Genomic DNA, 23,582 nt, shown 5'->3' on the forward strand with positions numbered 1-23,582 from the left:
TCTTCACAACTTAACATCTCCGTTTCACAACGGACAAGTGAAGGAGAGGGGAGAGGAGAGGAGAGGAGAGGAGAGGAGAGGAGAGGAGAGGAGAGGAGAGGAGAGGAGAGGAGAGGAGAGGAGAGGAGAGGAGAGGAGAGGAGAGGAGAGGAGAGGAGGAAAAAACGGAGGAGAAACTCACAGCCCAGGATGCCCATGTTGAGTCTGGCGTTGATGTGGGACAACTCATCCTGAGAGACACGGAGAAAGAGAGAGAGACACAGAGACAGAGAGAGACACGGAGAGAGAGAGACACGGAGAGAGAGACACGGAGAGAGAGACACGGAGAGAGAGACACGGAGAGAGAGACACGGAGAGAGAGAGACACGGAGAGAGAGACACGGAGAGAGAGAGAGAGAGAGAGAGACAGAGAGAGAGAGAGACAGAGAGAGAGTAAATGATAAATGTACTGTGTGTGACGGTCATCCTAGTATAATATAGAGATCAGAAACTCACGTTGAGCATGGAGGCATCTCTCCTAAACTCCATCAGGTCTTCACTCAGCTTACTCTGGTTCTCATCCAGGACATCTGGAACACACACCCCCCAGGTCAGAAACACACACACCCCCCAGGTCAGAAACACACACACCCCCCATGTCAGAAACATACACACCCCCAGGTCAGAAACACACACCCCCAGGTCAGAAACACACACACCCCCAGGGCAGAAACATACACACCCCCAGGTCAGAAACATACACACCCCCCAGGTCAGAAACATACACACCCCCAGGTCAGAAACATACACACCCCCAGGGCAGAAACATACACACCCCCAGGTCAGAAACATACACACCCCCAGGTCAGAAACATACACACCCCCCAGGTCAGAAACATACACACCCCCAGGTCAGAAACACAACCCCCCCCAGGTCAGAAACACACACCCCCCAGGTCAGAAACATACACCCCCAGGTCAGAAACACACACCCCCCCCCCAGGTCAGAAACATCCCCCCAGGTCAGAAACACACACCCCAGGTCAGAAACACACACCCCCAGTTCAGAAACACACACCCCCAGGTCAGAAACATCCCCCCAGGTCAGAAACACACACCCCCAGGTCAGAAACACACACCCCCCAGTTCAGAAACACACACCCCCAGTTCAGAAACACACACACCCCCCAGGTCAGAAACACACACCCCCCAGGTCAGAAACATCCCCCCAGTTCAGAAACACACACCCCCCAGGTCAGAAACACACACCCCCCAGGTCAGAAACATCCCCCAGGTCAGAAACACACACCCCCAGGTCAGAAACACACACAGAAACATACACCCCCAGGTCAGAAACATACACCCCCCAGGTCAGAAACACACACCCCCCAGGTCAGAAACACACACCCCCAGGTCAGAAACACACACCCCCAGGTCAGAAACACACACCCCCAGGTCAGAACCCCCCTCATACCAAACTTCAGTTCCAGGTTCTTCTCCAGCTGGTCCAGTTTCTCAGACAGTTTCCCCAGCATGGACCTCAGGAAGGCAATGTCCTGGTCCTTCTGAGACAGGGTCACCTGCATCTCATGGAACCTATCAGGGAGAGGGGGAGGGTCAACATGGAACCAATCAGGGAGAGGGGGAGGGTCAACATGGAACCAATCAGGGAGAGAGGGAGGGTCAGCTGCATCTCATGGAACCTATCAGGGAGAGAGGGAGGGTCAACATGGAACCTATCAGGGCGAGGGAGGGTCAACATGGAACCTATCAGGGAGAGAGGGAGGGTCAACATGGAACCTATCAGGGAGAGGGGGAGGGTCAACCTATCAGGGAGAGAGGGAGGGTCAACATGGAACCTATCAGGGAGAGAGGGAGGGTCAACCTATCAGGGAGAGAGGGAGGGTCAACATGGAACCAATCAGAGAGAGAGGGAGGGTCAACATGGAACCAATCAGGGAGAGAGGGAGGGTCAACATGGAGGGAGAGGGGAGGGTCAACATGGAGGGAGAGGGGGAGGGTCAACATGGAGGGAGAGGGGAGGGTCAACATGGAGGGAGAGGGGAGGGTCAACATGGGAGGAGAGGGGGAGGGTCAACATGGAGGGAGAGGGGGAGGGTCAACATGGAGGGAGAGGGGAGGGTCAACATGGAGGGAGAGGGGGAGGGTCAACATGGAGGGAGAGGGGGAGGGTCAACATGGAGAGAGAGGGGAGGGTCAACATGGAGAGAGAGGGGAGGGTCAACATGGGAGAGAGAGGGGAGGGTCAACATGGAGAGAGAGGGGGAGGGTCAACATGGAGAGAGAGGGAGGGTCAACATGGAGAGAGAGGGAGGGTCAACATGGAGAGAGAGGGGAGGGTCAACATGGAGAGAGAGGGAGGGTCAACATGGAGAGAGAGGGAGGGTCAACATGGAGAGAGAGGGAGGGTCAACATGGAGTCAACATGGAGAGAGGGAGGGTCAACATGGAGAGAGAGGGGGAGGGTCAACATGGAGAGAGAGGGAGGGTCAACATGGAGAGAGAGGGAGGGTCAACCTATCAGGGAGAGAGGGAGGGGGTCAACATGGAACCTATCAGGGAGAGAGGGAGGGTCAACATGGAACCAATCGGGGAGAGAGGGAGGGTCAACATGGAACCAATCGGGGAGAGAGGGAGGGTCAACATGGAACCAATCGGGGAGAGAGGGAGGGTCAACATGGAACCAATCGGGGAGAGAGGGAGGGTCACCATGGAACCTATCAGGGAGAGAGGGAGGGTCAACATGGAACCTATCAGGGAGAGGGGGAGGGTCAACCTATCAGGGAGAGAGGGAGGGTCAACCTATCAGGGAGAGAGGGAGGGTCAACATGGAACCTATCAGAGAGAGAGGGAGGGTCACTTGCATCTCATGGAACCTATCAGGGAGAGAGGGAGGGTCAACATGGAACCAATCAGGGAGAGAGGGAGGGTCAACATGGAACCAATCGGGGAGAGAGGGAGGGTCAACATGGAACCTATCAGGGAGAGAGAGGGAGGATCAACCTATCAGGGAGAGAGGGAGGGTCAACATGGAACCAATCAGAGAGAGAGGGAGGGTCACCTGTACCTCATGGTTGTACGTACCTGTCATCTGTCTGCTGCAGGAACTCCTTCAGCCCTTCAAACTTACACAAGTCCAGATGTGTGGAATAGGTATCCTGGTTACCGATAAACGCACATCTGAGGAGAAGGAGAGAGAGGGGGTCAGACAGGGAGAGAGAGGGGTCAGACAGGGGTTAGACAGGGAGAGAGAGAGGGGTCAGACAGGGGTTAGGCAGGGGGCCAGACAGGGAGAGAGAGAGGGGTCAGACAGGGAGAGAGAGAGGGGTCAGACAGGGAGAGAGAGAGGGGTCAGACAGGGGTCAGACAGGGGGTCAGACAGGGGGTCCAGGTGTGTGGAATACGTATCCTGGTTACCGATAAACGCACATCTGAGGAGAAGGAGAAAGAGGGGTCAGACAGGGGTTAGGCAGGGGGCCAGACAGGGGGTCGGACAGGGAGAGAGGTCAGACAGTGTGTGTGTGTGTGTGTGTGTGTGTGTGTGTGTGTGTGTGTGTGTGTGTGTGTGTGTGTGTGTGTGTGTGTGTGTGTGTGTGTGTGTGTGTGTGTGTGTGTGTGTGTGTCCTACCCATATTTGGAGTGAGGGCATTTGATGTGTTCGCATTCCTTTAGGTGTCCCTCCAGGTTCATGGTGAGGAGAGGAGGGCAGGAGGGGTTGTTGGGACAGCGCACTGGACGGTAGTCACAGCTCACCTCGTGCTCCCTGCAGGTCAGAGGTCAACATCAGGGCACACCTCAGGGGATCGTTTCCCTGAAACGTCTAACCAGCAAAGGGGATCGTTTCCCTCCGACGACGTCTAACCAGAAAAGGGGATCGTTTCCCTGAAACGTCTAACCAGCAAAGGGGATCGTTTCCCTGAAACGTCTAACCAGCAAAGGGGATCGTTTCCTTCTAAATTCCGGCAGCTATAGACTCGTCTCTGCATCAGACACCTATTGAGGTCTGAGAACATCTGGACAAACGTTTGGATGTTTAGAGTGAACTGTCCTCTTCAAAAACACAACGACACAATAACTAACTAAACAAAAGTGACATCTCAGAGTGACATCTCAGAGTGACATCTCTTACTTGCGTGTGGTGAGCTTGATGGTAAAAGGACAGCCCATTGGATCAACCTCAAAGTTCCCAGGTCCTCCCATCTTAGGTGTCCCTTCACCCCGACTAGCAGCAGTGCCTCCTCCGGCCCCGTTAGGGGAAGCCCCTCCTCCGGCCCCGTTAGGGGAAGTGGGGCTGGTGTTTAAGAGCCGGCAGCCGTATTTACAGTGGATAAACAGCTCTCCTATCTGTTCTGCTACGGCTATGTTGTTCACCACCACCGTCAACTTAGCCGTGTCCACCGGACACTTATCTAGAGGAGGGGAGAGAGGGAGGAGGAGGGGAGGAGGAGGAGGGGAGAGGACAGGGAGGAGGAGGGGAGGAGGAGGGGTGGAGGAGGGGAGAACAGGGAGGAGGAGGGGTGGAGGAGGAGGGGAGGAGGAGGAGGAGGGGAGAGGACAGGGAGGAGGAGGGGAGAGGACAGGGAGGAGGAGGGGAGAGGACAGGGAGGAGGAGGGGGAGAGGACAGGAGGAGGAGGAGGGGAGAGGGGGAGAGGACAGGGAGGAGGGGTGGAGGGGTGGAGGAGGGGAGAGGGGGAGAGAACAGGGAGGAGGGGAGAGGGGGAGAGAACAGGGAGGAGGGGTGGAGGAGGGGAGAGGGGGAGAGAACAGGGAGGAGGGGTGGAGGAGGGGAGAGGGGGAGAGAACAGGGAGGAGGGGGTGGAGGAGGGGAGGAGGGGAGAGAACAGGGAGGGGAGGGGTGGAGGAGGGGAGAGGGGGAGAGAACAGGGAGGGAGGGGTGGAGGAGGGGAGAGGGGGAGAGAACAGGAGGAGGGGTGGAGGAGGGGAGAGAGAGGGAGAATGAGAGAACAGGGAGAAAGAGGGGAGGGGTGGAGGAGGGCAGAGAGAGGGAGAATGAGAGAACAGGGAGAAAGAGAGGAGGGGTGGAGGAGGGCAGAGAGAGGGAGAATGAGAGAACAGGGAGGAGGAGGGGAGGGGTGGAGGAGGGCAGAGAGAGGGAGAATGAGAGAACAGGGAGAAAGAGAGGAGGGGTGGAGGAGGGCAGAGAGAGAGAACAGGGAGAAAGAGGGGAGGGGTGGAGGAGGGCAGAGAGGGAAAATGAGAGAACAGGGAGAAAGAGAGGAGGGGTGGAGGAGGGCAGAGAGAGGGAGAATGAGAGAACAGGGAGAAAGAGGGAGGGGTGGAGGAGGGCAGAGAGAGGGAGAATGAGAGAACAGGGAGAAAGAGAGGGGGGTGGAGGAGGGCAGAGAGAGGGAGAATGAGAGAACAGGGAGAAAGAGAGGAGGGGTGGAGGAGGGCAGAGAGGGAGAATGAGAGAACAGGGAGAAAGAGAGGAGGGGTGGAGGAGGGGAGAGAGGGAGAATGAGAGAACAGGAGAAAGAGAGGAGGGGTGGAGGAGGGCAGAGAGAGGGAGAATGAGAGAACAGGAGAAAGAGGGGAGGGGTGGAGGAGGGCAGAGAGAGGGAGAATGAGAGAACAGGGAGAAAGAGAGGAGGGGTGGAGGAGGGCAGAGAGAGGGAGAATGAGAGAACAGGGAGAAAGAGAGGAGGGGTGGAGGAGGGCAGAGAGAGGGAGAATGAGAGAACAGGGAGAAAGAGAGGAGGGGTGGAGGAGGGCAGAGAGGGAGAATGAGAGAACAGGGAGAAAGAGAGGAGGGGTGGAGGAGGGCAGAGAGAGGGAGAATGAGAGAATAGGCAGGAGGAGGGGTAGAGGGCAGAGAGAGGGAGAATGAGAGAACAGGGAGAAAGAGAGGAGGGCAGAGAGAGGGAGAATGAGAGAACAGGGAGAAAGAGAGGAGGGGTGGAGGAGGGCAGAGAGAGAGAACAGGGAGAAAGAGAGGAGGGGTGGAGGAGGGCAGAGAGAGGGAGAATGAGAGAACAGGGAGAAAGAGAGGAGGGGTGGAGGAGGGCAGAGAGAGGGAGAATGAGAGAACAGGGAGAAAGAGAGGAGGGGTGGAGGAGGGCAGAGAGAGGAAGAATGAGAGAATAGGCAGGAGGAGGGGTAGAGGAGGGCAGAGAGAGGGAGAATGAGAGAATAGGCAGGAGGAGGGGTAGAGGAGGGCAGAGAGAGGGAGAAAGAGAGGAGGGGTAGAGGAGGGCAGAGAGAGGGAGAAAGAGGAGAGGGGTAGAGGAGGGCAGAGAGAGGGAGAAAGAGAGGAGGGGTAGAGGAGGGCAGAGAGAGGGAGAAAGAGAGGAGGGGTAGAGGAGGGCAGAGAGAGGGAGAAAGAGAGGAGGGGTAGAGGAGGGCAGAGAGAGGGAGAATGAGAACAGGAGAAAGAGAGGAGGGGTAGAGGAGGGCAGAGAGAGGGAGAATGAGAGAATAGGCAGGAGGAGGGGTAGAGGAGGGCAGAGAGAGGGAGAATGAGAGAATAGGCAGGAGGAAGGGTAGAGGAGGGCAGAGAGAGGGAGAATGAGAGAATAGGCAGGAGGAGGGGTAGAGGAGGGCAGAGAGAGGGAGAAAGAGAGGAGGGGAGAGAGAGGGAGAAAGAGAGGAGGGGTAGAGGAGGGCAGAGAGAGGGAGAAAGAGAGGAGGGGTAGAGGAGGGCAGAGAGAGGGAGAAAGAGAGGAGGGGTAGAGGAGGGCAGAGAGAGGGAGAAAGAGAGGAGGGGTAGAGGAGGGCAGAGAGAGGGAGAAAAGAGGGAGGGGTAGAGGAGGGCAGAGAGAGGGAGAAAGAGAGGAGGGGTAGAGGAGGGCAGAGAGAGGGAGAAAGAGAGGAGGGGTAGAGGAGGGCAGAGAGAGGGAGAAAGAGAGGAGGGGTAGAGGAGGGCAGAGAGAGGGAGAAAGAGAGGAGGGGTAGAGGAGGGCAGAGAGAGGGAGAATGAGAGAACAGGAGAAAGAGAGGAGGGGTAGAGGAGGGCAGAGAGAGGGGTAGAGGAGGGCAGAGAGAGGGGTAGAGGAGGGCAGAGAGAGGGGTAGAGGAGGGCAGAGAGAGGGGTAGAGGAGGGCAGAGAGAGGGAGAAAAGAGGAGGGGTAGAGGAGGGCAGAGAGAGGGAGAAAGAGAGGAGGGGTGGAGGGAGAAAAGAGGAGGAGGGGTAGAGGAGGGCAGAGAGAGGGAGAAAGAGAGGAGGGGTAGAGGAGGGCAGAGAGAGGGAGAAAGAGAGGAGGGGTAGAGAGGAGGGCAGAGAGAGGGAGAAAGAGAGGAGGGGTGGAGGGAGAAAGAGAGGAGGGGTGGAGGGAGAAAGAGAGGAGGGGTAGAGGAGGGCAGAGAGGGAGAATGAGAGAATAGGCAGGAGGAGGGGTAGAGGAAGGCAGAGAGAGGGAGAATGAGAGAATAGGCAGGAGGAGGGGTGGAGGAGGGCAGAGAGAGGGAGAAAGAGAGGAGGGCAGAGAGGGAGAATGAGAGAACAGGGAGAAAGAGGGAGGGGTGGAGGAGGGAGAATGAGAGAACAGGGAGAAAGAGGGGAGGGGTGGAGGAGGGCAGAGAGAGAGAACAGGGAGAAAGGGGAGGGGTGGAGGAGGGCAGAGAGAGAGAACAGGGAGAAAGAGGGGAGGGGTGGAGGAGGGCAGAGAGAGAGAACAGGGAGAAAGAGGGGAGGGGTGGAGGAGGGCAGAGAGAGAGAACAGGGAGAAAGAGGGGAGGGGTGGAGGAGGGCAGAGAGAGAACAGGGAGAAAGAGGGAGGGGTGGAGGGAGAATGAGAGAACAGGGAGAAAGAGGGGAGGGGTGGAGGAGGGCAGAGAGGGAGAATGAGAGAACAGGGAGAAAGAGAGGAGGGGTGGAGGAGGGCAGAGAGAGGGAGAAAGAGAGAACAGGGAGAAAGAGGAGGGGTGGAGGAGGGCAGAGAGAAAGAGAGAACAGGGAGAAAGAGGAGGGGTGGAGGAGGAGAGAGAGGGAGAATGAGAGAACAGGGAGAAAGAGAGGAGGGTGGAGGAGGGCAGAGAGAGGGAGAATGAGAGAATAGGCAGGAGGAGGGGTAGAGGAGGGCAGAGAGAGGGAGAATGAGAGAATAGGCAGGAGGAGGGGTAGAGGAGGGCAGAGAGAGGGAGAAAGAGAGGAGGGGTAGAGGAGGGCAGAGAGAGGGAGAAAGAGAGGAGGGGTGGAGGAGGGCAGAGAGAGGAGAAAGAGAGGAGGGGTAGAGGAGGGCAGAGAGAGGGAGAAAGAGAGGAGGGGTAGAGGAGGGCAGAGAGAGGGAGAAAGAGAGGAGGGGTAGAGGAGGGCAGAGAGAGGGAGAAAGAGAGGAGGGGTAGAGGAGGGCAGAGAGAGGGAGAAAGAGAGGAGGGGTAGAGGAGGGCAGAGAGAGGGAGAAAGAGAGGAGGGGTAGAGGAGGGCAGAGAGAGGGAGAAAGAGAGGAGGGGTAGAGGAGGGCAGAGAGAGGGAGAAAGAGAGGAGGGGTAGAGGAGGGCAGAGAGAGGGAGAAAGAGAGGAGGGGTAGAGGAGGGCAGAGAGAGGGAGAAAGAGAGGAGGGGTAGAGGAGGGCAGAGAGAGGGAGAAAGAGAGGAGGGGTAGAGGAGGGCAGAGAGAGGGAGAAAGAGAGGAGGGGTAGAGGAGGGCAGAGAGAGGGAGAAAGAGAGGAGGGGTAGAGGAGGGCAGAGAGAGGGAGAAAGAGAGGAGGGGGTAGAGGAGGGCAGAGAGAGGGAGAAAGAGAGGAGGGGTAGAGGAGGGCAGAGAGAGGGAGAAAGAGAGGAGGGGTAGAGGAGGGCAGAGAGAGGGAGAAAGAGAGGAGGGGGTAGAGGAGGGCAGAGAGAGGGAGAAAGAGAGGAGGGGTAGAGGAGGGCAGAGAGAGGGAGAAAGAGAGGAGGGGTAGAGGAGGGCAGAGAGAGGGAGAAAGAGAGGAGGGGGTAGAGGAGGGCAGAGAGAGGGAGAAAGAGAGGAGGGGTAGAGGAGGGCAGAGAGAGGGAGAATGAGAGAACAGGAGAAAGAGAGGAGGGGTAGAGGAGGGCAGAGAGAGGGAGAATGAGAGGAGGGGTAGAGGAGGGCAGAGAGAGGGGTAGAGGAGGGCAGAGGAGGGCAGAGAGAGGGGTAGAGGAGGGCAGAGAGAGGGGTAGAGGAGGGCAGAGAGAGGGGTAGAGGAGGGCAGAGAGAGGGAGAAAGAGAGGAGGGGTAGAGGAGGGCAGAGAGAGGAGAAAGAGAGGAGGGGTGGAGGGAGAAAGAGAGGAGGGGTAGAGGAGGGCAGAGAGAGGGAGAAAGAGAGGAGGGGTAGAGGAGGGCAGAGAGAGGGAGAAAGAGAGGAGGGGTGGAGGGAGAAAGAGAGGAGGGGTGGAGGGAGAAAGAGAGGAGGGGTGGAGGGAGAAAGAGAGGAGGGGTAGAGGAGGGCAGAGAGGGAGAATGAGAGAATAGGCAGGAGGAGGGGTAGAGGAGGGCAGAGAGAGGGAGAATGAGAGAATAGGCAGGAGGAGGGGTGGAGGAGGGCAGAGAGAGGGAGAATGAGAGAATAGGCAGGAGGAGGGGTAGAGGAGGGCAGAGAGAGGGAGAATGAGAGAATAGGCAGGAGGAGGGGTAGAGGAGGGCAGAGAGAGGGAGAATGAGAGAATAGGCAGGAGGAGGGGTAGAGGAGGGCAGAGAGAGGGAGAAAGAGAGGAGGGGAGAGAGAGGGAGAAAGAGAGGAGGGGTAGAGGAGGGCAGAGAGAGGGAGAAAGAGAGGAGGGGTAGAGGAGGGCAGAGAGAGGGAGAAAGAGAGGAGGGGTAGAGGAGGGCAGAGAGAGGGAGAAAGAGAGGAGGGGTAGAGGAGGGCAGAGAGAGGGAGAAAGAGAGGAGGGGTAGAGGAGGGCAGAGAGAGGGAGAAAGAGAGGAGGGGTAGAGGAGGGCAGAGAGAGGGAGAAAGAGAGGAGGGGTAGAGGAGGGCAGAGAGAGGGAGAAAGAGAGGAGGGGTAGAGGAGGGCAGAGAGAGGGAGAAAGAGAGGGAGGGGTAGAGGAGGGCAGAGAGAGGGAGAATGAGAGAACAGGAGAAAGAGAGGAGGGGTAGAGGAGGGCAGAGAGAGGGGTAGAGGAGGGCAGAGAGAGGGGTAGAGGAGGGCAGAGAGAGGGGTAGAGGAGGGCAGAGAGAGGGGTAGAGGAGGGCAGAGAGAGGGAGAAAGAGAGGAGGGGTAGAGGGAGGGCAGAGAGAGGGAGAAAGAGAGGAGGGGTGGAGGGAGAAAAAGAGGAGGGGTAGAGGAGGGCAGAGAGAGGGAGAAAGAGAGGAGGGGTAGAGGAGGGCAGAGAGAGGGAGAAAGAGAGGAGGGGTAGAGGAGGGCAGAGAGAGGGAGAAAGAGAGGAGGGGTGGAGGGAGAAAGAGAGGAGGGGTGGAGGGAGAAAAGAGAGGAGGGGTAGAGGAGGGCAGAGAGGGAGAATGAGAGAATAGGCAGGAGGAGGGGTAGAGGAAGGCAGAGAGGGAGAATGAGAGAATAGGCAGGAGGAGGGGTGGAGGAGGGCAGAGAGAGGGAGAAAGAGAGGAGGGCAGAGAGGGAGAATGAGAGAACAGGGAGAAAGAGGGGAGGGGTGGAGGAGGGAGAATGAGAGAACAGGGAGAAAGAGGGGAGGGGTGGAGGAGGGCAGAGAGAGAGAACAGGGAGAAAGAGGGGAGGGGGTGGAGGAGGGCAGAGAGAGAGAACAGGGAGAAAGAGGGGAGGGGTGGAGGAGGGCAGAGAGAGAGAGAACAGGGAGAAAGAGGGGAGGGGTGGAGGAGGGCAGAGAGAGAGAACAGGGAGAAAGAGGGGAGGGGTGGAGGAGGGCAGAGAGAGAGAACAGGGAGAAAGAGGGGAGGGGTGGAGGAGGGAGAATGAGAGAACAGGGAGAAAGAGGGGGAGGGGGTGGAGGAGGGCAGAGAGAGGGAGAATGAGAGAACAGGGAGAAAGAGAGGAGGGGTGGAGGAGGGCAGAGAGAGGGAGAAAGAGAGAACAGGGAGAAAGAGGAGGGGTGGAGGAGGGCAGAGAGAAAGAGAGAACAGGGAGAAAGAGGAGGGGTGGAGGAGGGCAGAGAGAGGGAGAATGAGAGAACAGGGAGAAAGAGAGGAGGGGTGGAGGAGGGCAGAGAGAGGGAGAATGAGAGAATAGGCAGGAGGAGGGGTAGAGGAGGGCAGAGAGAGGGAGAATGAGAGAATAGGCAGGAGGAGGGGTAGAGGAGGGCAGAGAGAGGGAGAAAGAGAGGAGGGGTAGAGGAGGGCAGAGAGAGGGAGAAAGAGAGGAGGGGTGGAGGAGGGCAGAGAGAGGGAGAAAGAGAGGAGGGGTAGAGGAGGGCAGAGAGAGGGAGAAAGAGAGGAGGGGTAGAGGAGGGCAGAGAGAGGGAGAAAGAGAGGAGGGGTAGAGGAGGGCAGAGAGAGGGAGAAAGAGAGGAGGGGTAGAGGAGGGCAGAGAGAGGGAGAAAGAGAGGAGGGGTAGAGGAGGGCAGAGAGAGGGAGAAAGAGAGGAGGGGTAGAGGAGGGCAGAGAGAGGGAGAAAGAGAGGAGGGGTAGAGGAGGGCAGAGAGAGGGAGAAAGAGAGGAGGGGTAGAGGAGGGCAGAGAGAGGGAGAAAGAGAGGAGGGGTAGAGGAGGGCAGAGAGAGGGAGAAAGAGAGGAGGGGTAGAGGAGGGCAGAGAGAGGGAGAAAGAGAGGAGGGGTAGAGGAGGGCAGAGAGAGGGAGAAAGAGAGGAGGGGTAGAGGAGGGCAGAGAGAGGGAGAAAGAGAGGAGGGGTAGAGGAGGGCAGAGAGGGGGAGAAAGAGAGGAGGGGTAGAGGAGGGCAGAGAGAGGGAGAAAGAGAGGAGGGGTAGAGGAGGGCAGAGAGAGGGAGAAAGAGAGGAGGGGTAGAGGAGGGCAGAGAGAGGGAGAAAGAGAGGAGGGGTAGAGGAGGGCAGAGAGAGGGAGAAAGAGAGGAGGGGTAGAGGAGGGCAGAGAGAGGGAGAAAGAGAGGAGGGGTAGAGGAGGGCAGAGAGAGGGAGAAAGAGAGGAGGGGTAGAGGAGGGCAGAGAGAGGGAGAAAGAGAGGAGGGGTAGAGGAGGGCAGAGAGAGGGAGAAAGAGAGGAGGGGTAGAGGAGGGCAGAGAGAGGGAGAAAGAGAGGAGGGGTAGAGGAGGGCAGAGAGAGGGAGAAAGAGAGAACAGGAGAAAGAGAGGAGGGGTAGAGGAGGGCAGAGAGAGGGAGAATGAGAGGAGGGGTAGAGGAGGGCAGAGAGAGGGGTAGAGGAGGGCAGAGGAGGGCAGAGAGAGGGGTAGAGGAGGGCAGAGAGAGGGGTAGAGGAGGGCAGAGAGAGGGGTAGAGGAGGGCAGAGAGAGGGAGAAAGAGAGGAGGGGTAGAGGAGGGCAGAGAGAGGGAGAAAGAGAGGAGGGGTGGAGGGAGAAAGAGAGGAGGGGTAGAGGAGGGCAGAGAGAGGGAGAAAGAGAGGAGGGGTAGAGGAGGGCAGAGAGAGGGAGAAAGAGAGGAGGGGTGGAGGGAGAAAGAGAGGAGGGGTGGAGGGAGAAAGAGAGGAGGGGTGGAGGGAGAAAGAGAGGAGGGGTAGAGGAGGGCAGAGAGGGAGAATGAGAGAATAGGCAGGAGGAGGGGTAGAGGAGGGCAGAGAGGGAGAATGAGAGACAGGAGAATGAGAGGAGGGGTAGAGGAGGGCAGAGAGAGGGGTAGAGGAGGGCAGAGGAGGGCAGAGAGAGGGGTAGAGGAGGGCAGAGAGAGGGGTAGAGGAGGGCAGAGAGAGGGGTAGAGGAGGGCAGAGAGAGGGAGAAAGAGAGGAGGGGTAGAGGAGGGCAGAGAGAGGGAGAAAGAGAGGAGGGGTAGAGGAGGGCAGAGAGAGGGAGAAAGAGAGGAGGGGTGGAGGGAGAAAGAGAGGAGGGGTGGAGGGAGAAAGAGAGGAGGGGTGGAGGGAGAAAGAGAGGAGGGGTAGAGGAGGGCAGAGAGGGAGAATGAGAGAATAGGCAGGAGGAGGGGTAGAGGAGGGCAGAGAGAGGGAGAATGAGAGAATAGGCAGGAGGAGGGGTGGAGGAGGGCAGAGAGAGGGAGAAAGAGAGGAGGGCAGAGAGAGGGAGAGCGAGAGATAAACGAATGTAACAACAATTTGCATCTACATATATATGTGATGCTGGAAAGGTGTAACTATTTAACCAACAGTGTAGGAAGGTAAAGTCCCCTACCGGAGGTCAAGGCACATCGCCTGCAGAAGGTGTGCTGGAGGGAGAGACAGATAGAGACAGTGGTCAATGAAGGAGGTTGAGAGGAGGGGTGAGGAGAGGAGAGGAGAGGAGAGGAGAGGAGAGGAGAGGAGAGGAGAGGAGAGGAGAGGAGAGGAGAGGAGAGAACAAATTGAGGTCAATGAGGGAGGGGTGAGGAGAAGAGAGGAGGAGGGGTGAGGAGAGGAGGGGTGAGGAGAGGAGATGGAGAAGAGGAGAGGAGAGGAGAGTGGTGGTGATGACAGGGTCTTTGAAGGAGGGGTGAGGAGAGGAGGGGTGAGGAGAGGAGGGGTGAAGAGAGGAGGGGTGAGGAGAGGAGGGGTGAGGAGAGGAAGTGAGAGGCTAGCGGATGGTTTCTCTCACCCCACAGGTGGTGATGACAGGGTCTTTGAAGGAGGGGTGAGGAGAGGAGGGGTGAGGAGAGGAGGGGTGAGGAGAGGAAGTGAGAGGCTAGCGGATGGTTTCTCTCACCCCACAGGTGGTGATGACAGGGTCTTTGAAGACACTGCAGCAGAGCTGACAACACAGCTTCACCGACGGCTGCTCTGCAAACACCAGGGGCTCCTACACACACATCATTAGCATAGTTAGCATTCAGGTATCACTAGCACAGTTAGCATTCAGATATCACTAACATTCAGGTATCACGAGCACAGTTAGCATTCAGGTATCACTAACATTCAGGTATCACTAGCACAGTTAGCATTCAGGTATCACTAACATTCAGGTATCACGAGCACAGTTAGCATTCAGGTATCACTAGCACAGTTAGCATTCAGGTATCACTAGCACAGTTAGCATTCAGATATCACTAGCATTCAGGTATTACTAGCATTCAGGTATCACTAGCACAGTTAGCATTCAGGTATCACTAGCACTGTCGAAACGTTGGCATTACATTTTTGCATCTGAGCTCCAAGAGTGTGCGGCTTTCTTTTATTTTCAAATCACTAGCACAGTTAGCATTCAGGTATCACTAACATTCAGGTATCACTAGCACAGTTAGCATTCAGGCATCGATAGCACCGGGGGTATCGTCAGCACCGGGGGTATCGTCAGCATCGATAGCACCCGGGGGTATCGTCAGCATCGATAGCACCGGGGGTATCGTCAGCATCGATAGCACCGGGGGTATCGTCAGCATCGATAGCACCCGAGGGTATCGTCAGCATCGATAGCACCGGGGTACCATTGAAGTATAATTAGCATTGAGTTAACATTGGCATCGATAGCGTTAGCGCATTTAATGTTGAAGAATTGTTAGCATCGAGTTAACATTGGCATCGATAGCGTATTTAATGTTGAAGGATTGTTAGCACCTTTAGCATCATTAGTGTAGCCATACCGTGTCGTCGTCGTCCTCGTGAAGAGAGAAGGTCGAGCGGAGAGACATGTTGGACTCAGAGAGGAGGGAACGCACCGAGATGGCAGAGTCAGAACGCCGGGGTGCTGATGGGGAGCTGGGGGGGCAGAGACAGAGAGAGACATGTTGGACTCAGAGAGGAGGGAACGCACCGAGATGGCAGAGTCAGAACGCCTCGGGGTGCTGATGGGGAGCTGGGGGGGCAGAGACAGAGAGAGACATGTTGGACTCAGAGAGGAGGGAACGCACCGAGATGGCAGAGTCAGAACGCCTCGGGGTGCTGATGGGGAGCTGAGGGGGGACAGAGACAGACATGTTGGACTCAGAGAGGAGGGAACGCACCGAGATGGCAGAGTCAGAACGCCTCGGGGTGCAACTCCCCTCCAAGTCTCCGACCACTGCCTTGTATCCTTTTCCCTCTCGCTCTCATCCAACACCTCCCACACTGCCCCTACTCGGATGGTATCGCGCCGTCCCAACCTTCGCTCTCTCTCCCCCGCTACTCTCTCCTCTTCCATCCTATCATCTCTTCCTCCGCTCAAACCTTCTCCCACCTATCTCCTGATTCTGCCTCCTCAACCCTCCTCTCCTCCCTCTCTGCATCCCTTGACTCTCTATGTCCCCTATCCTCCAGGCCGGCTCTGTCCTCCCCTCCCGCTCCGTGGCTCGATGACTCATTGCGAGCTCACAGAACAGGGCTCCGGGCAGCCGAGCGGAAATGGAGGAAAACTCGCCTCCCTGCGGACCTGGCATCCTTTCACTCCCTCCTCTCTACATTTTCCTCCTCTGTCTCTGCTGCTAAAGCCACTTTCTACCACGCTAAATTCCAAGCATCTGCCTCTAACCCTAGGAAGCTCTTTGCCACCTTCTCCTCCCTCCTGAATCCTCCGCCCCCTCTCCTCCCTCTCTGCAGATGACTTCGTCAACCATTTTGAAAAGAAGGTCGACGACATCCGATCCTCGTTTGCTAAGTCAAACGACACCGCTGGTTCTGCTCACACTGCCCTACCCTGTGCTCTGACCTCTTTCTCCTCTCTCTCCAGATGAAATCTCGCGTCTTGTGACGGCCGGCCGCCCAACAACCTGCCCGCTTGACCCTATCCCCTCCTCTCTTCTCCAGACCATTTCCGGAGACCTTCTCCCTTACCTCACCTCGCTCATCAACTCATCCCTGACCGTTGGCTACGTCCCTTCCGTCTTCAAGAGAGCGAGAGTTGCACCCCTTCTGAAAAAACCTACACTCGATCCCTCCGATGTCAACAATTACAGACCAGTATCCCTTCTTTCTTTTCTCTCCAAAACTCTTGAACGTGCCGTCCTTGGCCAGCTCTCCCGCTATCTCTCTCTGAATGACCTTCTTGATCCAAATCAGTCAGGTTTCAAGACTAGTCATTCAACTGAGACTGCTCTCCTCTGTATCACGGAGGCGCTCCGCACTGCCAAAGCTAACTCTCTCTCCTCTGCTCTCATCCTTCTAGATCTATCGGCTGCCTTCGATACTGTGAACCATCAGATCCTCCTCTCCACCCTCTCCGAGTTGGGCATCTCGGCGCGGCCCACGCTTGGATTGCGTCCTACCTGACAGGTCGCTCCTACCAGGTGGCGTGGCGAGAATCTGTCTCCTCACCACGCGCTCTCACCACTGGTGTCCCCCAGGGCTCTGTTCTTGGCCCTCTCCTATTCTCGCTATACACCAAGTCACTTGGCTCTGTCATAACCTCACATGGTCTCTCTTATCATTGCTATGCAGACGACACACAATTAATCTTCTCCTTTCCCCCTTCTGATGACCAGGTGGCGAATCGCATCTCTGCATGTCTGGCAGACATATCAGTGTGGATGACGGATCACCACCTCAGCTGAACCTCGGCAAGACGGAGCTGCTCTTCCTCCCGGGAAGGACTGCCCGTTCCATGATCTCGCCATCACGGTTGACAACTCCATTGTGTCCTCCTCCCAGAGCGCCAAGAACCTTGGCGTGATCCTGGACAACACCCTGTCGTTCTCAACTAACATCAAGGCGGTGGCCCGTTCCTGTAGGTTCATGCTCTACAACATCCGCAGAGTACGACCCTGCCTCACACAGGAAGCGGCGCAGGTCCTAATCCAGGCACTTGTCATCTCCCGTCTGGATTACTGCAACTCGCTGTTGGCTGGGCTCCCTGCCTGTGCCATTAAACCCTTCAACTCATCCAGAACGCCGCAGCCCGTCTGGTGTTCAACCTTCCCAAGTTCTCTCACGTCACCCCGCTCCTCCGTTCTCTCCACTGGCTTCCAGTTGAAGCTCGCATCCGCTACAAGACCATGGTGCTTGCCTACGGAGCTGTGAGGGGAACGGCACCTCAGTACCTCCAGGCTCTGATCAGGCCCTACACCCAAACAAGGGCACTGCATTCATCCACCTCTGGCCTGCTCGCCTCCCTACCACTGAGGAAGTACAGCTCCCGCTCAGCCCAGTCAAAACTGTTCGCTGCCCTGGCCCCCAATGGTGGAACAAACTCCCTCACGACGCCAGGACAGCGGAGTCAATCACCACCTTCCGGAGACACCTGAAACCCCACCTCTTTAAGGAATACCTAGGATAGGTTAAGTAATCCCTCTCACCCCACCCCCTAAGTTTTAGATGCACTATTGTTAAGTGACTGTCCCACTGGATGTCATAAGGTGAATGCACCAATTTGTAAGTCGCTCTGGATAAGAGCGTCTGCTAAATGACTTAAATGTAAATGTGATGGGGAGCTGAGGGGGGACAGAGACAGAGAGAGACATGTTGGACTCAGAGAGGAGGGAACGCACCGAGATGGCAGAGTCAGAACGCCTCGGGGTGCTGATGGGGAGCTGGGGGACAGAGACAGAGAGAGACATGTTGGACTCAGAGAGGAGGGAACGCACCGAGATGGCAGAGTCAGAACGCCTCGGGGTGCTGATGGGGAGCTGAGGGGGGACAGAGACAGAGAGAGACATGTTGGACTCAGAGAGGAGGGAACGCACCGAGATGGCAGAGTCAGAACGCCTCGGGGTGCTGATGGGGAGCTGAGGGGGGACAGAGACAGAGAGAGACATGTTGGACTCAGAGGAGGGAACGCACCGAGATGGCAGAGTCAGAACGCCTCGGGGTGCTGATGGGGAGCTGGGGGGGGGGGGGGACAGAGACAGAGAGAGACATGTTGGACTCAGAGAGGAGGGAACGCACCGAGATGGCAGAGTCAGAACGCCTCGGGGTGCTGATGGGGAGCTGGGGGGGGGACAGAGACAGAGAGAGACATGTTGGACTCAGAGAGGAGGGAACGCACCGAGATGGCAGAGTCAGAACGCCTCGGGGTGCTGATGGGGAGCTGAGGGGGGGGACAGAGACAGAGAGAGACATGTTGGACTCAGAGAGGAGGGAACGCACCGAGATGGCAGAGTCAGAACGCCTCGGGGTGCTGATGGGGAGCTGAGGGGGGACAGAGACAGAGAGAGACATGTTGGCCTCAGAGAGGAGGAACGCACCGAGATGGCAGAGTCAGAACGCCTCGGGGTGCTGATGGGGAGCTGGGGGGGGACAGAGACAGAGAGAGACATGTTGGACTCAGAGAGGAGGGAACGCACCGAGATGGCAGAGTCAGAACGCCTCGGGGTGCTGATGGGGAGCTGGGGGGGGGACAGAGACAGAGAGAGACATGTTGGACTCAGAGAGGAGGGAACGCACCGAGATGACAGAGTCAGAACGCCTCGGGGTGCTGATGGGGAGCTGGGGGGGACAGAGACAGAGAGAGACATGTTGGACTCAGAGAGGAGGGAACGCACCGAGATGGCAGAGTCAGAACGCCTCGGGGTGCTGATGGGGAGCTGGGGGGGGGGGGGACAGAGACAGAGAGAGACATGTTGGACTCAGAGAAGAGGGAACGCACCGAGATGGCAGAGTCAGAACGCCTCGGGGTGCTGATGGGGGGACAGAGACAGAGAGAGCGAGTAATGATACCTAGGTTATATACACAGGGTACGAGTACTGAGTCACGATAGCTAGGTTATATAGACAGGGTACCAGTACTGAGTAATGATAACTAGGTTATATACACAGGGTACCAGTACTGAGTAATGATACCTAGGTTATATACACAGGGTACCAGTACTGAGTAATGATAACTAGGTTATATACACAGGGTACCAGTACTGAGTAATGATAACTAGGTTATATACACAGGGTACCAGTACTGAGTAATGATAACTAGGTTATATAGACAGGGTACCAGTACTGAGTAACGATAACTAGGCAGTCTCATCCTGGTCTGATGAGTGTGGGTCTAGGGGTTTCTGGGATGACGGTGCTGATGAGTGTGGGTCTAGGGGTTTCTGGGATGACGGTGCTGATGAGTGTGGGTCTAGGGGTTTCTGGGATAACGGTGCTGATGAGTGTGGGTCTAGGGGTTTCTGGGATGACGGTGCTGATGAGTGTGGGTCTAGGGGTTTCTGGGATGACGGTGCTGATGAGTGTGGGTCTAGGGGTTTCTGGGATGACGGTGCTGATGTGAGTCAAAGCCTTTCATGGCTACAGATGTAAGTGCTAATAGGTCGCTAGTCATTCAGACAGGTAACCATGGCATTTTTTGGGCACAGGGACCATGATGGTCTGAAACATGTCGGTATAACAGACGGAGTCGGGGGTTGAAACGGTCAGTGAAGACACTAACCAGCTGGCCAGTGCTCCGAACACGTGTCCTGGTAAATCGGTCTGTTCCTGCGGCCTTGTGAACGTTAAAACCTATTTAAAGATCTACAGAGAGGTTGGTTCACACAGTCGTCTGGAACAGTCGGTGCGCTCATGCATGGTTCAGTGTTGCTTGTGAAGGTTAAACCTATTTAAAGATCTTACATGAGCTACAGAGAGGTTGTTCACACAGTCGTCTGGAACAGTCGGTGCGCTCGTGCATGGTTCAGTGTTGCTTGTGAAGGTTAAACCTATTTAAAGATCTTACGCACATGAGCTACAGAGAGGTTGTTCACACAGTCGTCTGGAACAGTCGGTGCGCTCATGCATGGTTCAGTGTTGCTTGCCTCAAGAGTGAGCATAGACTGTATTTAGCTCATCTGGTGGGCTCGCGTCACTGGGCAGCTCGCGGTTGGGTTACCCTTTGTAAATCCGTGATAGTTTGAAAGCCCCCCCCTGCCACATCCGACGAGTGTCGGACCCGGTGTCGTAGGATTCTACCTGAGAGTCCTCTTGCCTGTTTTATATCTTTCGTCAGAAGTCGTAGCAGGATTTACTTATCCGTGTCCGGGTTAGTGTTCCCGCTCCTTGAAAGCGACAAGTCTTCCCGGTTGGGATATATTCGTCACCGTGGGGACGAAGACGTCGTCGCCCTTATTAATGAAGTCAGTGACTGATGTGGTAAAACTCCTCAAATTACCATCGGGTGATTTCCCGGGAACATATTCCAGAATGTTCCAAGAAGCTAATCAGAAGCTAGTTCAGAAGCTAGTTAGCTTCTTTACTGGCAAATCGTTAGTATTCAGCTAACCACGGTTTGTGGTCATCAGCTATCCTTTAGCTTGAAAATCTATCGCCAGTTTTGTACGGCGCAGCACGGCTCGGAACGGAACATACCGGACCAATTTTTCTCTCCATGTCCTTGGATTTCAACTGCTCTCTGGACATTCATTCCCGGATCTCACAGCTAGCCAGCTGCTATCCGTGTGTCTATCTGCTCTCGTCGATTCCGGAGCAAACATCAATTACTCCGGAGCTAGCCAGCTCCGTAAATCACTCCTGAGCTCCGTCAATCACTCCTGGGCTGCAGTCACCTATCCGGACCCGTTTCACTGCCTACGCGGAGCCCCACCGGGCCTTCACAACTGGACTGCCGACGTTGTCTACCCGAAGGAGATCCGGCTGGCTCCTCCGTCGCGACGTTACCTGAACGCCCATCTGCGGCCTGCTAACCGTTAGCGGTCTTACCGGCAGCTCTCAGAATAGACAATCGGACAATTTATTTATTTTTATTATTATTATTATGTTTATTCTTGGGCCTCTATAACTATATCTATTGTTTTTATTTTATTTTTGTTGTTGTGTGATTTGGACTAATTCCCTCTACCACACGGAACCCCACTAATCTACTGACGGAACGCAAGAGGTGGCTAACAACAGACCCCCTTCCTATGCTAGCTTGCTACCGATGTCCTGGCTAGCTGTCTAAATCGCCTTGACCCCGAAACCAACCACTCCACTCTCTGGACTCTTTTGATCACTCGACTAAGGATGCCTCTCCTTAATGTCAATATGTCTTGTCCATTGCTGTTCTGGTTAGTGTTTATTGGCTTATTTCACTGTAGAGCCTCTAGTCCTGCTCACTATACATTATCCAATTTATTAGTTCCACCACCCACACATGCAATGACATCTCCTGGTTTCAATGATGTTTCTAGAGACAATGTCTACCTCCACTGTATTCACATCCTACCATACATTTGTCTGTACATTATACCTTGATGCTATTTTATCGCCCCCAGAAACCTCCTTTTACTCTCTGTTCCAGACGTTATAGACGACCAATTCTTATTGCTTTTAGCCGTACCCTTATTCTTCTCCTCCTATGTTCCTCTGGCGATGTAGAGGTGAATCCAGGCCCTGCAATGCCTAGCTCCACTCCTATTCCCCAGGCGCTCTCTTTTGATGACTTCTGTAACCGTAATAGCCATGGTTTCATGCATGTTAACATTAGAAGCCTCCTCCCTAAGTTTGTTCTATTCACTGCTTTAGCACACTCTGCCAACCCGGATGTTCTAGCTGTGTCTGAATCCTGGCTTAGGAAGACCACCAAAAATTCTGAAATTTTAATTCCAAATTACAACATTTTCAGACAAGATAGAACTGCCAAAGGGGGCGGTGTTGCAATCTACTGCAAAGATAGCCTGCAGAGTTCTGTCCTACTATCCAGGTCTGTACCCAAACAATTTGAACTTCTACTTCTAAAAATCCACCTCTCTAAAAACAAGTCTCTCACCGTTGCCGCCTGCTATAGACCACCCTCTGCCCCCAGCTGTGCTCTGGACACCATATGTGAACTGATTGCCTCCATCTATCTTCAGAGCTCGTGCTGCTAGGCGACCTAAACTGGAACATGCTTAACACCCCAGCCATCCTACAATCTAAACTTGATGCCCTCAATCTCACTCAAATTATCAATGAACCTACCAGGTACCCCCAAAGCCTTAAACACGGGCACCCTCATAGATATCATCCTAACCAACTTCCCCTCTAAATACACCTCTGCTGTCTTCAACCAAGATCTCAACGATCACTGCCTCATTGCCTGCATCCGTAATGGGTCAGCGGTCAAACGACCTCCACTCATCACTGTAAAACGCTCCTTGAAACACTTCAGCGAGCAGGCCTTTCTAATCGACCTGGCCGGGGTATCCTGGAAGGATATTGATCTCATCCCGTCAGTAGAGGATGCCTGGATATTTTTTTTTTTAAATGCCTTCCTAACCATCTTAAATAAACATGCCCCATTCAGGAAATTTAGAACCAGGAACAGATATAGCCCTTGGTTCTCCCCAGACCTGACTGCCCTTAACCAACACAAAAACATCCTATGGCGTTCTGCATTAGCATCGAACAGCCCCCGTGATATGCAGCTATTCAGGGAAGCTAGAAACCGTTATACACAGGCAGTTAGAAAAGCCAAGGCTAGCTTTTTCAAGCAGAAATTTGCTTCCTGCAACACTAACTCAAAAAAGTTCTGGGACACTGTAAAGTCCATGGAGAATAAGAACACCTCCTCCCAGCTACCCACTGCACTGAAGATAGGAAACACTGTCACCACTGATAAATCCACCATAATTGAGAATTTCAATAAGCATTTTTCTACGGCTGGCCATGCTTTCCACCTGGCTACTCCTACCCCGGTCAACAGCACTGCACCCCCAACAGCAACTCGCCCAAGCCTTCCCCATTTCTCCTTCTCCCAAATCCACTCTGCTGATGTTCTGAAAGAGCTGAAAAATCTGGACCCCTACAAATCAGCCGGGCTAGACAATCTGGACCCTTTCTTTCTAAAATTATCTGCCGAAATTGTTGCCACCCCTATTACTAGCCTGTTCAACCTCTCTTTCGTGTCGTCTGAGATTCCCAAAGATTGGAAAGCAGCTGCGGTCATCCCCCTCTACAAAGGGGGGGACACTCTTGACCCAAACTGCTACAGACCTATATCTATCCTACCATGCCTTTCTAAGGTCTTCGAAAGCCAAGTCAACAAACAGATTACCGACCATTTCGAATCTAACCATACCTTCTCTGCTATGCAATCTGGTTTCAGAGCTGGTCATGGGTGCACCTCAGCCACGCTCAAGGTCCTAAACGATATCTTAACCGCCATCGATAAGAAACATTACTGTGCAGCCGTATTCATTGATCTGGCCAAGGCTTTCAATTCTGTCAACCACCACATCCTCATCGGCAGACTCGACAGCCTTGGTTTATCAAATGATTGCCTCGCCTGGTTCACCAACTACTTCTCTGATAGAGTTCAGTGTGTCAAATCGGAGGGTCTGCTGTCCGGACCTCTGGCAGTCTCTATGGGGGTGCCACAGGGTTCAATTCTTGGACCGACTCTCTTATCTGTATACATCAATGAGGTCGCTCTTGCTGCTGGTGAGTCCCTGATCCACCTCTACGCAGACGACACCATTCTGTATACTTCCGGCCCTTCTTTGGACACTGTGTTAAACAACCCTCCAGGCAAGCTTCAATGCCATACAACTCTCCTTCGGTGGCCTCCAATTGCTCTTAAATACAAGTAAAACTAAATCCATGCTCTTCAACCGATCACTGCCTGCACCTACCCGCCTGTCCAACATCACTACTCTGGACGGCTCTGACTTAGAATACGTGGACAACTACAAATACTTAGGTGTCTGGTTAGACTGTAAACTCTCCTTCCAGACCCATATCAAACATCTCCAATCCAAAGTTAAATCTAGAATTGGCTTCCTATTTCGCAACAAAGCATCCTTCACTCATGCTGCCAAACATACCCTTGTAAAACTGACCATCCTACCAATCCTCCACTTTGG

General features: G+C 55.0%; 1 protein-coding gene across 1 annotated transcript in view; it reads right to left on the minus strand.

Annotated features, from left to right (window-relative positions):
• Nucleotides 1-23,582, minus strand: part of LOC124021411 (E3 ubiquitin-protein ligase TRAF7-like) — a 65,911-nt gene that overhangs the window by 32,701 nt on the left and 9,628 nt on the right. Inside the window, exons 4-19 of the mRNA XM_046336601.1 lie at nt 18,282-18,353; nt 18,114-18,155; nt 17,917-17,958; nt 17,716-17,757; nt 17,514-17,555; nt 17,319-17,360; nt 14,752-14,813; nt 14,505-14,619; nt 13,631-13,723; nt 13,124-13,157; nt 4,130-4,409; nt 3,629-3,763; nt 3,085-3,180; nt 1,454-1,575; nt 496-569; nt 182-230 (exon numbers count right to left, since the gene is read on the minus strand). Coding sequence (XP_046192557.1) covers nt 182-230; nt 496-569; nt 1,454-1,575; nt 3,085-3,180; nt 3,629-3,763; nt 4,130-4,409; nt 13,124-13,157; nt 13,631-13,723; nt 14,505-14,619; nt 14,752-14,813; nt 17,319-17,360; nt 17,514-17,555; nt 17,716-17,757; nt 17,917-17,958; nt 18,114-18,155; nt 18,282-18,353 — 1,342 coding nt within the window. The remainder of the gene's footprint in view (nt 1-181; nt 231-495; nt 570-1,453; nt 1,576-3,084; nt 3,181-3,628; nt 3,764-4,129; nt 4,410-13,123; nt 13,158-13,630; nt 13,724-14,504; nt 14,620-14,751; nt 14,814-17,318; nt 17,361-17,513; nt 17,556-17,715; nt 17,758-17,916; nt 17,959-18,113; nt 18,156-18,281; nt 18,354-23,582) is intronic.

This window comes from Oncorhynchus gorbuscha, unplaced genomic scaffold (assembly GCF_021184085.1).
Source record: "Oncorhynchus gorbuscha isolate QuinsamMale2020 ecotype Even-year unplaced genomic scaffold, OgorEven_v1.0 Un_scaffold_1102, whole genome shotgun sequence".
Classification (NCBI taxonomy): Eukaryota; Metazoa; Chordata; class Actinopteri; order Salmoniformes; family Salmonidae; genus Oncorhynchus; species Oncorhynchus gorbuscha.